The 16418-nt window shown below is 53.4% G+C and overlaps 1 protein-coding gene across 3 annotated transcripts in view; it reads left to right on the forward strand.

Annotated features, from left to right (window-relative positions):
- ASIC1 (acid sensing ion channel subunit 1) overlaps window positions 1-16418 on the forward strand; it is a 105168-nt gene that overhangs the window by 75363 nt on the left and 13387 nt on the right. For 2 of the 3 annotated variants that reach the window (XM_054012159.1, XM_054012160.1), the window contains exon 4: window positions 14701-14851. In XM_054012159.1, the coding sequence (XP_053868134.1) occupies window positions 14701-14851 (151 nt within the window). Of the gene's footprint in view, window positions 1-4416; window positions 5032-14700; window positions 14852-16418 lie in introns of those variants that run through there. The other variant, XM_054012158.1, reaches the window with a different exon arrangement.

Genomic DNA, 16418 nt, shown 5'->3' on the forward strand with positions numbered 1-16418 from the left:
AAATAATTCCTGATAAGGGAAGAGTTGGAAGGATCCAGAGATCCAGCCTTCTGCAGCTTAACTTAGGAACTCAGACACACGTGCAGCCCAAGGCTCATGGATAACACAGACTCGGGTTTGCAGCAACACCCTCCTTGCTGCAGGCTATGCAACTCTTGCTACACAGGCCCTAGTAATTACCTGCTGCGCCACGTTGTACAGCACATGTGCACGTGCCCAGAACACCCAGGCAGAAATAGTGTAACGCAGCACATAGTAGATAATGGTATTGTCAGTGAACTGGTCTGGGGCGTGTGATTCAAGACAAGAATTCATGGGTCTTTAGATCTGGGCTGCGGCCCAGTGTGTGGATGTGGGCGGCAGCCTGGCATCATTTAGTTCCTGGCAAACGCATAGCTGAAAGAGGCCTTGGAGTGGTTAGTTCAAGACAGAGCGCCTCACTGAGGGCCCAATTCTGTGTGGCAGCCAGAGCCCTCCACTGCCTTCTGCATGGGAGTCAAGGGTGCTCAGTACACCACAGAGCCAGGCCTCACAAGGTGTCTACACTTCAATAAAATGCACAGCTGGCCCCTGTCAGTTGATGTGGGCTGCGGGGCTCTACAATTACAATGTGGATGTTCCGGCTTGGGGCCCAGAGCCGGGCTCCAGCCCAGTCCGAATGTCTATATTGCACCTTTGTAGCCCATGAGCCCAGTCAGCTGGCGCAGGCCAGCCAGGGGCGTTTGCACTCAGAGTAGATACATTCAGTGAGGAGCTGCAATGGACACACTCTGGACCTAGCTTCGTCAGGAGTCACCCAAGAGACGGATGCTGTTGAAGTGTCGTCTCCCAGCTGACAAGTTGCGCCAAGGTTAATGCAGGAGCTGACATTGCTCCCACCCCCACCTGGAATGGGGACACTAATTAGGCAAGGGGGCACAAGCCCTGCCCTGCTGCTCTGCCTGGCTCGTTAGTGCTAAGAGCTTTTAATTGCTGGAACCTGCCTTCAGAATATTTCTGCCATAAAGCCTGGCTAAGGTTTCAAGGGTCACCTTAGTGCTGCAGGCACTCGCCTTCCTGCTCGGCTTAGGTGTCAGCACTCCTCTTGTCTGGGGTAACCTGAGCCTAAGCGCTAAGTGAGCAAAGGGAGGGCAAGGGGATGGAGAAGGGTTAAAGAATAAATCAAGGAGTGTCAGGGGTGGGCCATGAAACCTGCCTCTCTCAGAGCAGCTTTTAGTAGACAGTGGAAGCTATATGCAGAGTCTGAGGGACTTGACTCACTGGGGCAAAGTTGTCAGTGAGGTTACCCTGGGGTGAACTGGGCCTGTTGGGACTCGCAGAAGAAGGTCGCTCACCCCCCTGCAGCGCCCAGTGGAATCAGTGGGGTGGGGGTGGCATTTGCCAGAGGAGAATTTGGCACATTGTGCTGGGATTGTGCCCAGTGCTTGAAAGGCATAGGACTGGGGACTGTTTGGGCTGGGTTACCTGCAGGACCAGTGACCGCCTTCTCTCTCTCCCTCCCTCCCTCCATGAGCAGAAGGGAGGTGAGGGCAGTAACTCCAGCGCTGCACAAGGAAGCAGTAAATCTCTGTGAGTTGTTTAAGCTGAGTAGAAAGTCTGGTTTCTGGCTCCCACTGATGATGGAGTGCTTTCATTACAGCGTTGGCTCTTCCAGTCCTCTTAAGGGAGTCCTCCTTTCAATTATTTACAAGAAGAAGTATTAAATCCCCACCCTTGCCCTGTCTGCAGGTGTTGGATTGTTCCATCCTCTGCAGCACTCCTCCAACAGGCCTTTAAGGTGCTGTCCTGCTAAGGCATCAGTGTTTCACTGTAATGAGCTCAGTGCTTTGAGCAAGGCATGGCTGCTAGATAAAGAACATGCCCCACCCCCTGAGCAGACACCTACCTTTGGCATGGTAAAGCCCTTATCTCTGGTACTTACTAAGCCCTGATTACTGTGGTGTCCAAGTGCTGCACAGTCTGTAACAGATTTATTCTCATACTCCCTGGGGAGGCAAGGTAAGGCTATGGTACAGCTAGGGGAGTGGGGCACAGAGAGTCTATGGCAGAGCTGGGAATTGAACTTGGGTCTTCCTGGCCAATGCTGTCATCACTGAGCCATCCTTTCTCCCCCCAACATGTGCATACCACCATGACCCCCAGGCCACAGTCCCAGGCTGGTAAGGAAAGGGAATGGGTTGCTAGTACCTCCTTTCCCATCTCTGCGCCTTGGCAGCTATGCTTTGAGGGGAGGAATCCTGTCCTTGGGAGTGGGGCAAACTGGAACCTGGCTCAAAGCTACTCAGAGGACCATGCCCAGCCAGTCTGGATCCCCCCTATCTCCCCCTGCTGACCCCCTCTAGCACTGCCAGTGCCTGGTTAGGTCATCCCCAGGTAGGGCCTCCCCATGAGCAGTGGCTGCTGAACTGGCTCTAGCAATGGTGCAACCTGCTCAGGGTAAACCGGACACAAGGGGGAATCCCCTCCACATGCATCACTGAACAATGGGGAATCCTCACACCCATCACTGAGAACAGGGGAGATGTCGAGTGCTGCGCTCTCTTGAGAGTCTGGCCCTAGGCTAGTCCACGGCAGAGCTGAGCTCTAGCCCAGCTCCCCCAACTCCCACCTTAATGTTCTACGTGTCACCGTTGGGGAAAGTAAGGCACAGAAGGAGACTTCTCTTTTCATAGACAGTGTTTGAGGGTGCAGCCCCACATTCCCCTTGGCTGAGATGAGCCCTCTCTTTGGCCCAGCTCAGAGAATGGCAGCACTGACCAGGTGCGTGTTCAGGTTATACCAGAGCCAAGGCTTTCGTCGCCATTTTCCCCCTTGCCACGGGGCTGGAGTTGAAAGCAGGACTGCATTTCCAGGTGCAGGCCTCCCAGGAGATGTGCTGAGGACTTGACCCTCTTACCCAGATGCTAAGGAGGGGAGGCAGCCCACAAGCAGTGAAGCCAGAGGGATGAGCTGTGTCCACTTTATGCTGAGTTGGCATCACCCAAACGGCCAGTTTCCCGGCCTGCTCGCTCAGTGCTGCCTATTTAAACATTTCCCGTCCCTCTTGGGTTAGGAAGCAGCAACTGCGGTCCAAGAAATGGGCTGGAAATTACTCTGTGGCCACATCAGACTCCCCTTCTAATGGTCTGAGTGCAGGGAAGGCAAACCACTGGTGAGGCTCTGCATGGGGGGAGGCACTGCCATGAGGTAGGTTGCAGATCAGAATAAAAGGAGCTTCTTTCTCAACTGGGCTATTGCAGCTTCCCTTGTGCCAGCTCTCCAGGCCCTGCTGCCACCCACTTACAGCACAAGCACCTCAGTCCTAGCAGCTCCAGCACTTTCTTCCCCATTCGTTTTAGGATCCACTTTAAAATTGCCCTCCAAGACTCATGCCAGCTGCCCCCTCGGCTCACCTAACAGCATCTTCCTGCCCCACACCCTGAGACTGTAGCAGATTTGGGAAGCCCCTGTACACAGGGAAGGTCCAGGGCATGGTTGAAATGGTCTGTGTCCTGCAAGGGCAGCAGAAATCCAGCTTCCCAGCACAAGGCTCCAACTTGATCGGTTTATGGCCAGAGGATTCTCTGCGGTATGAACCCCACACACTGTGGTTTGGGGTCTCTGGGTCCCGTATTCTCTCTGGCTCTGGACACTTTTTGATAAACAGTTGTGAGGTGTTAGAACAGGCTGAGACATGGTGAGTTCGGGAAACAACCTGCCACTGGGAAGACGGGGCCTGGGTGCATCGGGCCCTCAGGGGCTGCCAGGCTGGACTGTGTCCCTCCCCCCAGCCCTCATCACCTCCTCCACCGGCTCCGAGGACAGGGAATGCTGATCAATTATTCAGCAGGCCCGGTCTCTGCTGGCCGGGCTGCTTGCAGCACTGGGCTGTAGGCTCTGCGCTCACACACACGCGTACGATCGTCCGGAGCGCGCAGCCACACAGGAGTGCTGCAACTCGGCTCAGAGCTCAGCGGGTCGGGAGCTCCCAACTTGTTAGCAAATTGAGCAGCGAAGCTTTTGGAGCCAGCAACACTTTTTTTCTTTGCCCTGCCAGCCACAATCCGGACCAGGCTCCTTGTTGGGCTGGGTGGGAGCCCTACAGAACTCCTACTCACTCATCTGCCTCCCATCCCCTTCTCTCTCGCTCCTCCGATAATGCCTCATTTGTCCCTTTCTCTCCTCCAGTCTCTGCTCTCTTCCCTTTTTCTCTCTGTGTCTCCACTTCTCCCTCTGCCACCCCCTGTCTCCATCTGGTCACTCTAATTTCCTCTCCCTCTCCCCCTCTCCTCCCTGCTTTTTTCCTCAACTTTCCTCTCCCTCTGTCCTCCCTAGCTCGCTCTCCCTCCTTTGTCCCTCAAGAGGGTCAGACCAAAGCCTTTGAGGACCCCCTGGGCAGCAGCAGAACAAGGAGGGGTAGGACCCCCCTCCTGCAGGATGCCCATCCAGATATTCTGCACCATCTCCTTCTCCAGTGAGGAGGGCCGTGGAGACAACGGGACCATGGGGAGAGGAGAAGACAGCGTGGACGAGTTCCTTTACGGTCAGGAGGAGGATGAAGAGGAGGAGGAGAGGACGGCCACTGACCTTGTGGCTTTTGCCAGCAGCTGCACGCTGCACGGAGCCAGCCACATCTTCATGGAGGGCGGCTTCAAGGTGCGGCAGATGCTCTGGGCACTGGCCTTCCTGCTCTCCCTCTCCATGTTCCTCTACCAGGTGGCTGACCGCATCATCTCCTACCTGGAGTACCACCATGTCACGCTGCTGGATGAGCAGAATAGCCCTGAGATGACCTTTCCAGCCATCACCTTCTGCAATATCAACCTCCTGCGGATTTCGCAGCTCAGCCAGGAGGACCTGCTCTACATTGCACCCCTGATGTCTGTGAACTTGACAGAGCCAGGCTTCCCCCTGGCCCAGCTCAGCCCCGAGACCTTTGAGCAGCCCCTGAACATGTACAACTTCTACAATCGCACTTGCCACCAGCTGGAGGACATGCTGCTGAGCTGCAGCTACCAAGGGGCTGAGTGTGGGCCAGAGGACTTCTCCGTGGTGAGTAAGCCCCACTCCTGCCAGGAGCTTTTGTCCCCCTCAGTAATGTGGGGAAGAACAAACCCAGCAGGAAGCCAAGGGGCCCCTCATAGACATAGATTATCGGGGTTGGAAGGGACCTCAGGAAGTCATCTAGTCCAACCCCCTGCTTAAAGCAGGACCAATCCCCAGACAGATTTTTGCCCCCAATCCCTAAATGGCCCCCTCAAGGATTGAACTCACAACTCTGGGTTTAGCAGGTCAATGCTTAAACCACTGAGCTATCCCTCCCCCTATAGCTGGGCAGCTTGGTCCCACAGCTGGTCTCTGTCCTTGGGCCCGTCCTGGCTAGCCTGTTGGTCTCTCAGCTGTGCCAGTATGGCAGGGTCCACGTGGTGATAACAGCACTGGGCACTGTTACCATGGGCACAGACCAGGCCATTCTGGGGCAAGGCAGTGCCATTGGGCTCCAGCAGGAACCTTGCCACCTGGGGAACCTGAGCAGATACAAGGATCTGGCTGAGTGGTGTTTGCAGAATGGTGATTGGGACCCACTATGTTTATAGGGCTCAAATATCCCAAGCTTGCTCTTTGCTTAATTTCCACCATTAAGGAGCTCATGCACCACGCGGAGACCTGGTTCTCAGTGCTTGTGGCCCCATAAATGGCTCTCTGCAATGTAGAGGACTGTTACAGCTGTTTTGCTCTTTCCCCTGCTCTACTGGAGCCCATGTGCCTTTGCTGTAGCTCCCTCATTGGGGACTGAGGCCCCATTCCCCCTCCACCACTACCAGTTCCATCAGGACTGGTGAGGAGGAGGGACTGTCTGCCCCAGAGTGTGGGGTCTGCTGAGACAGATGTACTAGCTGCTAGGATGAGCATCTAGTTCTCAACTCGGGCAGCCAAGGGCCCTGGCGCAGGTTGGCCCTTCATATGTCTCATGCCACTCCCTTGGTGCTGTGACTCGTGCCAGCTGGGCCTGCAGGCTCCCTGCGTGGCAGGCAAACTGCTTGCTGTAATTAAAATGCTCCATGTGTAACAGGCAGAAATCATGACCTGAACTAACAGTAAATGGGTTGGAGAGGTGGGGGAGGGATGCAGGAGAAGTGAAGGCAGAGAGTGATTGTCAGCTGCCCACCTGGGGCGAGTTCAATGACTGAAATGTTATTTCTCTTTATCAGCTGCCTGATGTCAGCTGGCAGGGAGGCAGCCCCGTAGAATGCCCCAGTGTTGATGCCCCAGAGGTAGCAGACAGGGAGCGCTGGGTCCGGGACCCTATAGGAGCAGGGTTCAGTGGTGGCTGGCAGGGAGTGTTGGGTCCAGGGCCCTATAGGAGCAGGGCTGTTAATGCCCCAATGGTGGATGGCAGGGAGCATTGGGTCCAGGGCCCTATAGGAGCAGGGCTATTGATGTCCCAGTGGTGGCTGGCAGGGAACATCTTGTAAGGGGCCCTGTAGAAGTGGGGAGCCTATGCCCTGAGAATCACAACACTTACTGTTTCCAAAGGCAGAAGTTCAGAAGGACCAACTGGTATCGGAAGATACGCAGAGCCTTTCCCCAGGGATTCCTGGGCCCCATCCCCACAGGCTGACGGGGACTGGAAGCCACCCCCTGCCCTTCTCTCTATGGAGGGAGTGCCTACAGGGCTATCTCCTGTCATCTCTCTATAGGAGTGCCAGGGAGAAACATCTCCTTCCTCCCACCTTTCTATAGACCGTCCATGGGGGATACAGCATCTCAGCCCCTCAGGCTCCCATTGGAGTCAGGCTTCCTCCCATGGCTGCAGCACGGGGGCCGGGTTCCTTCAGCGCGTTCTTGTGCCAGTGCAGGTACAATCAGCAGTAACAGGCTAGGCCATGTCCAAACACAATCAGTGGGGTGGATGAGAGGCACTTTCTCACTTGCTTCGTCGGGGACAGTTGGATATTTCAGCGTATGGAAGCTCTGTCTTTGCATCAGCCTCGGGGTCTCATGGGCGCCCAGCTCTGGGGTGTGCTAAGATGGCCCCACCCACAGAGGGACTGGGAAACTGGGACTCAGTCCTGGAAAAAATCAGAGAATGTGAGTGTCTCTGCACCCCACTGCCCTCTGCTGGCTGGAATCAGAGCAGCTCAGCTGTGTCTCATAGTCCCTATGTTAATAACAGTGACTGGAGAGTCCCCTTTAGCTCAGGTGCCCAGGTCTGTGCTTTTAAAGAAGAAGATCCTAAGATTCTAGACCTGCCAACAACCACAATCAACTTCTTGGTCGGGCTGTGGGATGCAGCCAAGGCTCCATGTGCTGGGCAGTTCATGGGTCCGAAATCCTACCACAGAGCCCTGGCTTCTCTGGCTAAGATGGGAGATTCAGGTTGTAGGGTCATAAATGTCACACTCAGTGCAACAATCCCTACCCTCCCACAGCCCAGGCAGCACGCCCCACCCCTGCCCTGGGCAACAGGCTCCGCACAGCCCCTTGGGGATTTATGTGTCTGTTAATTTCCATTAATTTTACCCTTCTCCCTATGCACTGACTGCATGTAACTGCATCACAGACGTTGTTGGGATGGGGAAGCCAGAGGTCTTGGGATCCAAGGAGGGGGCAGTTGGGGGGTTTGGCATAGGGAGACTGGAGTGGGGCAGTTTGGAATTGTGGGATTACCACATTAGCTAAATGTTGCTACTAAATCTACCAGCAATTAAATTGTTAACCATGCTGCCATTTCAGCAGAAATCATTAAGTTTCAGAGTTAACCCACCTATTGCGCTGAATGGGATCGCTCACGCCTCTCAGTGCTGCTGTTCTCTTTGCAGGCTCCAGCACATGTCACTGCATCGATTCCTTTCCAACCAGAAAGGCTAGAAACATTTTTATTGTTGTTGTTTTTAAACAGTGAAATCTTAGATTCTCAAAGCCAGGCAAATTCTGGGCGTGGCAGGTCTTGTGGGGACAGTGAGCAGAGACATGGGGTCTCAGCACTCAGAGCCATTGCCACTGAGGCAAGTTGCTTGACTTTGGTTTGGATTTACTCATCCGTGGAGGTTTCTCTTTTGTTCCCAGGGCCCTACATGTCTCTGTCCTGGCTATGAACCTGCTCCTTGTCATCTGGAATAGTTTTTTAAATGCCTTTGCCTCCCTGTTCACCTCTCACAAATTGCTTCCCATTTAGCCACGCTGCACGTGCCCAAATGCTCCCCTTCCATGGGCCAAGCAGACACTTGAGATGGCTGGTCGATAGCTCAGCCTCCTGGGCAAGGTCGGACGTGGCCGGGAGAGGCAGACACTGATACACTCGCTAGGAATTCAGGCAGAGACAAAGAGGATGAGGGAGGGGAGTTTTGAGGGCAGCTTTTCCCGGCAGTCCTCGGTGGGCGAACCTAAGAGTTACGCAGTCTGGAAGCTGGAGGGAGAGGGGGCACTCTGCACTTACACGTTTTAGGGGGCATCTGTGGCTTGATGCAAGTTACAGTGGGAGTTCACTAGATGGCGGTAGAACATCCTGTGTGTTCCATCTGTGTTAGTGTGATCCTATGAAGCATGGTCCTTGTGGCCCCTTTTGGAGATGGGGGACCAGGAAAGCAGGGACTTGGGACTGGTGTTATCCCAGGGAATGCAGGGGGAATTTGGCTGCAAGTGCCAGTTGCAGATATGGTATGTGCGGGGGGTGCTGGAGAGTCGGTATCTGGGAGCAGGGATTAGAGCAGGGGCACTGGATTGAGGTGGGGGTGTTGGAGGAGCAGGGATTAGAGCAAGGGTGCTGGATTGAGGTGGGTATTTGGGAACAGGGATTAGAGCTTTCCTGGCTCCAACTATGCGCTGAGCAAAGGTCTCAGCAGAGTTGCCCTCAGCAATACCCAGATCCTTTTAGAGCCCTGGGTTTCCTGAGGCGTTCAAATCTCCCCGCCAGTGTGTGTTACTTTGCATTTGTCGGACTCACATCTGAGACTGAAGGCTAAACTCCCTATGATGATCCCTCCTTCATGAGGCACCCCGGAGCCAGGGGCTGGAAGTTGCTGCCCAAGGAAGCTGCAGGCAGGATCTCTCCTTCCTCCCTGGAATTGCTGGCCCCATGCTGGGCTCCCAGAGAGCCCTGCCTGGCCACTGTATTTGTAGAAATCCTGCATACATACAACTCCCAGACTGTGGGAGCAAGTCCTGGTGAAATTGAGCTTCACAGGGAATGGGGTTGGTTCTGTTGTATGCACAAAACCGTCCTTCACCTACCAGTCAGGCCCTCAACATCTCTCTGGATCCCTGGGCTGCAGAAACTGCATGTACCCTCTGAGATCACCAGGTGGTAGCACTGTCCTAAAAGCCAGCCCCACCACCACCAAGCCAGGAGATATGAAGAGCTCTTGGAGCCGTTCACAGAGCCTGGGAAGGAATCTGAGAACAGAGATGGGTCAGCAGAGCTCTGGCAAGACAGCGATGGACTAAGCCATTTCCATCTTCTCAAGGACATTGTCACCATGGCGAGTGCAATGTTCGTCCTTCATTGTCTGGACTACTACGACCTGGACCCCCATCTGTGACATCTATGCATCAAACCCCCTTCCCTATGAGCCTCTGCGAGCCAGCAGAAACCTCGCTTCATGAACAGGATAGGCCTGATGAGGCAGGCCACTAAAGCTGGGGCATAGCGCTGACAACCATGGCACCGGGAGGCTGGAGGTGAGGGCCACTCAAGCTATGGGAAAGTTGGGCATCTCCTGGAGATTGATGTGGGGCAGAGGGCAGGGAGCCCTGTCTCAGGGCCTCTTGCACTTACTGTGCCCTGATCCCTATCGCTGCTTGGCTTTGTTTAGGGCACAGATGCAGCCCTGGAGTAAGCGAGCAGCAAGTCTGCTCTGCTCAGGGCAGGATTTTGTTTGGTCTTGTCTCCCCACGCCCCCGTCTATCTCTGTATCACTATCATACAGAGTCTGTGTGCATGTGTGCTTCTCTCTCTCTCGCTGAGACATCATCTTTCTCCCACACACACACTTACCCAGGTCAGAGGCAAGGAGCCGCGCCAGTCCCTCCCTCCCTCTCTGCCTTCCCAGGTGGATGTAAGGAAGCTAGGAGAGCTGTAGTCACTTGCTGTGATGCATCTCTGCTGCCTGTGGCACCCCGAGCGAGCATGGTGGAAGCTGCTTCCCAAGGAGGCTGCAGGCAGGATCCCAAGTCTCTGCCTCTCCCAGAGAAAGGGAGACAGGGGCTTGCTCTGGAGTAGCAGGAGTGACATGACAGCAGGGTTCCCTGGAGACACAGCTGCCTCCAGACCCCATGCTCCAGGGGCTCCTTCTGCACTTTGCCTGGGAGCAAAGCAGTGAGCCGTCTGCAGAGAGCAAGTGCGGCAGGAACACAGAAAGAGGGATGCTGGAAAGGCAAATCACAGGAAAGGCAAAGCCAGGCATAGGAGAGGAAAGGAGGGGAGATCCTGCTTCAGGTTTGGACTTTCCCAACCCCAAACATTGCCTCTGGTTCCTCTCCACCTTCCTGCCTTTTTCACATTCTCTCCTTTCCCTGAGGGGCTCCCAGGGAGTATGGGAGCCAGGCTGGGGTGGACATAGCATGCTTCCAGCTGTCAGGGACAGAGGCTCCCTGTGGGACTTTCCCACCATCTTCCTGGACCAGACCCAATTTCCATCATGGGCTATGGTACATCTTCTTGGGGCAGTTATCATGTCTGCGCTGGGTGCTGGCTTTCCTAGCCTCATTGGCCCTGCTGCTCACCTAGTCGTCTAACCACATCCGCTACCTGCTCTTGTTGCCCATGAACACCAGGAAGTTCAGGAACACGAACGAAGAACAAAGGAAAGTCTCACAGCTCACAGCATGGGATCCAGCACTGAAAGGGCAGGTTGGTGTAGTGGTCCAGCATTGATGGAAGGGAGTGGGGAATAGTGGTTAGAGCATGAGGTACTGGGAGCCCAGACCCCTGTTTCTATCCCAACTGCTGGAGATGTCTGGGGGTCTAATGGTTAGAGCATAGGGGGCTGGGGTCCAGTTCTGGATGGGGCTATGGGTTAGGAGACGTGATTCTATTCCTGGCTCTGCCTCCTTTTCTGTGTAACTTTAGAAATGTCCCCTCCCTTCCCTGGGCCTGTTTCCCCTCTGAGCGATGGGGAGAGGTGTGCCCTGCTCTGTGCAGGAAGGGAGGGCAGTGAGACTCCTAAATGTTTGCAAACCACTTTTCATTCCTTCCATAAAAGCCACTGGAGAGAGAGCCTCAGTCTCCTTCCCTGTGTTCCTCTTTATATTCATTATCTGCCCACACCTCTAATGGGGCCATTAGCCAAGTGTCTGCAAAGGAAACATTAAAAAGCCAAATGTAACTGAGAACTGGCTGGGGCATGTCCCCTCTGGACAGGGGTCCTGCCTGCAGTGCCTGGGTTTGAGCAGGTTTCAGTGGATTTGTTATTTCGTCTGTTCCATGCTTGTTCCAGGGCCATTGCTGCGATTACATATTGCTTAGAGTCTAATGCGGCTGGATCTCTGGGGCTTTTCCCATCCTTGAATTCTATGACTGGCAAAGCTGAGCCGCCGCCCTCCCATCCCACCTCGAGACATGGAGGACCTGCCCTAGAGGATTGGGGGGGAGGGCAAATGGACACGGGCTGCATAGCAAGATAGAGACTGGCAGAAAGGGGTTGTTGGGCTAGTGGGGGAGGGGAATATCAGGGAGGGCTACTGTGACACATGGCTAGAAAGGGTTAAACATCCTGCAAAATAAACAACCCTCAAAAGACATGTGGAGGGATAATGTTTGTGTTTGTTTATATTTACATATGTATGAGTAGGGTCGACAGTGGAATCAACAGTCCCTGTCTATGCTGTATTCTGCTAATTTAGAGATCAAAGAACATCCTAGCACTTAAATGAACTGTAAACATGGGATATCTCTGTATTCATCTCTCTTTGAAATGTATGGCAAATAATCTGTGAATGGTGGAAGAACAAGCAAATTGTTTTATGTTAATTCTATAGCTAAGTACTGGTGATGGATCTCCTTCAAAGTCATCCTAATTATCTTTTGTTCCCGGAGGAAATCCCAACTTGTCAAAGATGACATGAAATTGTATAAAAGATCCTTGGGTCCTGATCCTGTTCATCTCAGCTCTGCCTGAGGCTTCATTCAGGGGAAACTTAGGCCATAAGGTCTGAGATCCCAGTCCTAAGCAGAAACACCCTGCATTGACATTGGACTATAACCTATGAACTATTTCTGAAAGACCTCTTTGCAACTATAAAGCTCACCATCACTATGAATCTGCATCTTAAGAATTGAACGCATGTCTGTATGTATATTGATCTTTTAACCATACTCTCTCTCTCCCTTTTGTTTTTTAATAAATTTTAGTTTAGTTAATAAGAATTGGCTGTAGCGTGTATTTGGGTAAAATCTGGATTATTCAGTAACCTGGGAGGTAATGTGTCCAATCCCTTGGGATTGGTAGAAACTTTTCTTTTATATGATGAAATAAGATTTTCAGGAATCATCATATTTGACTTAGGTACCTGGGTGGAGGCCTGAGTCTGGATCACTTTAAGGGAACTGTGTTGTTTGGACTTTTGAGTAACCAGTAAGGTAATAAAGAAGCTGGCTTGGTAAATCTAAGCACTGGAATATCCACCAGTTTTATGGGGATTGTCTGCCCCCATTCTTTGCAGTTCACCCTAACTGAGTGATCATAGCTGGCCCCTACTGGGACATCCCAGTCACAGCTAGTCTCCCACGGGGGAGCCCCATCACTTGGCACATTGGAAATGAAGGCTGGAGAAGGACCTAGCAGGGCCTGTCCTGCACCATTGTGGGGTCTCACAGGTCTTGTCCATGCCTGATTAACTCCCTTACTTGGAAGCCCCTTAGCTTTGAATTGATCTCAACACATTGCCACTCCTCTTGCTCCGCATCTCGGTTTTGATGGGAGCTGTGCCACCCCTTCTAGAAGCTCCTGGTGATATTAGCTGAAGAATGGTACTGGCTTCGTCTCTGCTTCCTTGCTCCCTGGGGACAGGGCTGGCAGGGGAGGAAAGCCATGAGTCCCAGGAGTGAAAGAGTCCCACCTGGGAGGTGACATGAAGGGAGATGGGGAGTGCCCAGCTGCTGAGGAAGAGATGAATGCAATGGTGGTGGGAAGAGGAGAGGAGCCCTGGGGAGATAAATAGGGGTTATGGCAAATGCATACCAAGGAGGGAGCAGAGGGGACACAGGAGCCCCCCATGAGGGACATGGGGGCAGGGTCCCCAGGGAATACCCTGGACTGTGATGCTGAAGTGACTGGGACAAAAGCTGACCCACAAAGGCCTGATACTGCGAGGCACTGAATTCCCACTGAAGTTAATAGGGCTCAGGGGCCGAGTGAGACAGTTCAGCCTGGAGACTGCCCCTCATCACTGCTTCCAGGATTTTAAGTGTAGAGACCTCAACCTGCTTAGTCCCGTGGCCAAACATACTGGAAAATTCATGCCAAAATTTGGAAAAAAATGTATCAGTGTTCACAAGAGAAAAGGTATCAGAACGAGATACAAGTATTTTTGGAATCACAACTGAGTGGTTATGCAGAACAAACATAATCAAAACCTATCCAGTCCCTTTCTCAGAGAGAGATATTGGTTAGAATCTTTTTATTTTGTCGGACAGTCCTTGGTGGGAAAGAAAGGGCTAGGTCTGCTGTCCAATTCTGAGTTACAGACTTTCCCTGCTTTGACAAAACAAACAGACACGGGGAAAGGGTGCCAGCAGGAACCAAAATCTCACAGCCCGGGTGGAGAGTTAGCCAGAGCTGGTGGAGGTGGCGCTGCCATCTGGGTCCCCTTCTCTGGTCAGGACATCATTGGGTCAGGATGGCAAAGACCCAAGAGTGTCATGGTTGATGTTGAGGTCCTAGGAGATGGTGAGGATGGTAGCCATAATGGTAGTCCCACTTGCAGTCCACCCATCTTGCAGCAAGGCAGCCAGCTTGAGAATCACCACAAAGGTTTTTTAAGGACCCCCAAAAGGGAATAATGAGTGGAATAGCCCATCCCCTCATTACTTTGTTCACCAGTTAAGCCTAATTTCTGACACACCAATTTTGTCCATTGATTTCCAGTCCCACACATCTTTTGTTTAGCACATGTGCTTTTAACACCCTCCTGGGGCAATCTCAGTTGACCTTTTGGTTTGCACTAATCCAGTTTGTTGTCTCCTTTTGCCCCTTTTCCCATTAATGTTGGATATTAGCGATGGGACCAGTTTATAACTTTCCCACAGTTGAGCTCACAACTGGGGTAGAATTATCAGGCTCCAGTTATTACAACAGATCCTGAATGGTGCCCCTGCAGTGGGGGTGGGGGAGTCCCCAATCAGTGACCCCATGCTATGGGGTGAGTATCCAGGAGGTATACCCGATTGGTGACCCTGCAATGGGGGGGTATGTGGAGGGTAGGTTGGTGACTCTGTGATGGGGGGAATATCCCCAACTGGTGACCCTGCAATGAGGGATGAGTATGCATGGGGGTGGGGCAGTGTCCCCGGTTGGTGACCTTGCAATGGGAAGTGAGCATGCAGAAGGTGGGGGTGTTGAGCTCCAATCAGGGACACCCTGTGTTTGTCACTCCCTGATGTACTGACTGGCTGGGCACAAGTCAATGGGTTTGGTCCCCGCTTAGCACCCAGCCTGGTGATAGGGTCTGGGCCTGCCAGCTCTGTGTCTAACTGTCCCCTCCCATCTCTGTCCCCCTCAGGTCTTCACACGCTATGGCAAGTGTTACACATTCAACTCCGGACAGGATGGGAAGCCCCGGCGCATCACCATGAAGGGTGGCACCGGCAATGGCCTGGAGATCATGCTGGACATTCAGCAAGACGAGTACCTGCCTGTCTGGGGGGAGACAGGTAACAGGACCACTGTCCCTTGGCCTCCAGCAGCAGCAGCACTGGCTGGAGCAGCTGTGTCTGCAACTCCCTCCCTGCCCCATGCGGAGATGGGCACCTCTGCTTCCACACCCAGAGCACTTTGCCCTAGTCCAATGGCAGGCCATCACCACTCCCTTGATACCTATCCATTCAACCACCTGCCTCTCAGCCAGACCTCACTCTGCCAACACCTCCCCGTCTCTGTCTCCTGACAAGCTGTATTTCCATGACAGCTCTTCATGGCTTGTTGTTCATAGTGTGTGGGGGCCTGGTTTGGCCTGGTTTGGGGGGCCCAGCTTGGCACAGCAGTGTCCAGCTGAACCCTCTGAGTACCACCACAGTAGCAATAATAATGCCTGGGGCGGAGGGTCAGACGGGCCTGGAGAAGGGACAGGCGCAGTCACTTGGGGCTGCTTGCAGCCGGTTCCCATGAGGTAGCCCTAGCCCCATAAAGGCCCATGCGTTGTCTCCCTGGAGCTGGGCCCTTGCCATGCCCTGTCTCCAGCAGCCCCAACCCCCATGACCCTACCCCTAGGCTCCCATCTTCTCAGGTCCTCCCATTTTTCTTGCTGTCAATCTATTTTTCTCCTCCTTTTTTCTTACCTCTATTATTTGCCATGGCAACTGCCTGCCAGTTTAAATTAAGCAGCACTTGCCTATAAATAGTTCCACCCACTTCCCTGCTGCTCTCCCAGGGCCATGGAGTGGGAGGGTGGTGGGGAAGAAGAGAATGGGAGCGGAGGGGCTAGGAGGGAGGGAAAGCAGACGGAAGGAAGGAATGCATGCGGGTGGGAGGGTGGCACATGCAATAAACCTAAGGAGCCCCAGCCCCTACCCCCACCTAACCTGAAACAACACTTCCTGTATGGTGGGGGGAAGGGAGGGGTGCAGTGAGCAGGTGGGGAAGAGAGGGGCATATAGAGCAGGGTTGAGGCTGTGGACTAGTGGAGAGGGAACGGGCACTGAATTCTTCCCCAAGACAGACACTGGAGAGATTGTCATGTAGGTGATAGACACACACACACACACACACACACACACACACACACACACACACACACACACACACACTGCAAAGCTGGGTGGAGGAGAAGGTATGTCTGAGAACAGCCCCAGACCTGAGCAGATCTGGCCACACGCATGTGGCGATGGGCATGACCGGCTGCCCCATCAGTGAAACATTCACCCAATCTCAGCATCCTTCCAGAACAGTTACACAGGCAGCTGGGCAGGAGGGACTTGCCCAGACAGAAACCCGCCTCTGCCATCTGTTGCTTTCAAACCCGCTGGGGAAGGTAGGATGAGAGTGAACGTGTTAGACCAGGTGTCAGAACTCCTGGGTTGTGTCCCAGATCTAAGAGGCAGGGTTTTCTAGAGGCTAGAGCAGGAGATTGGGAGTCAGGACTCCTAGGTTCTGTTCCCACCTCTATCATCTTGGGTGAGTCACTCCCCCTCTCTGTGGTGTTTCCCCATCTATAAAATGGGATGCATAATACCCACGTCCCAGGGTGGTCTGAGTCTCTGTTCGTTAATCTTTCAAAGGCAG

Source organism: Malaclemys terrapin, chromosome 23 (assembly GCF_027887155.1).
Source record: "Malaclemys terrapin pileata isolate rMalTer1 chromosome 23, rMalTer1.hap1, whole genome shotgun sequence".
In the NCBI taxonomy this organism is placed as follows: domain Eukaryota; kingdom Metazoa; phylum Chordata; order Testudines; family Emydidae; genus Malaclemys; species Malaclemys terrapin.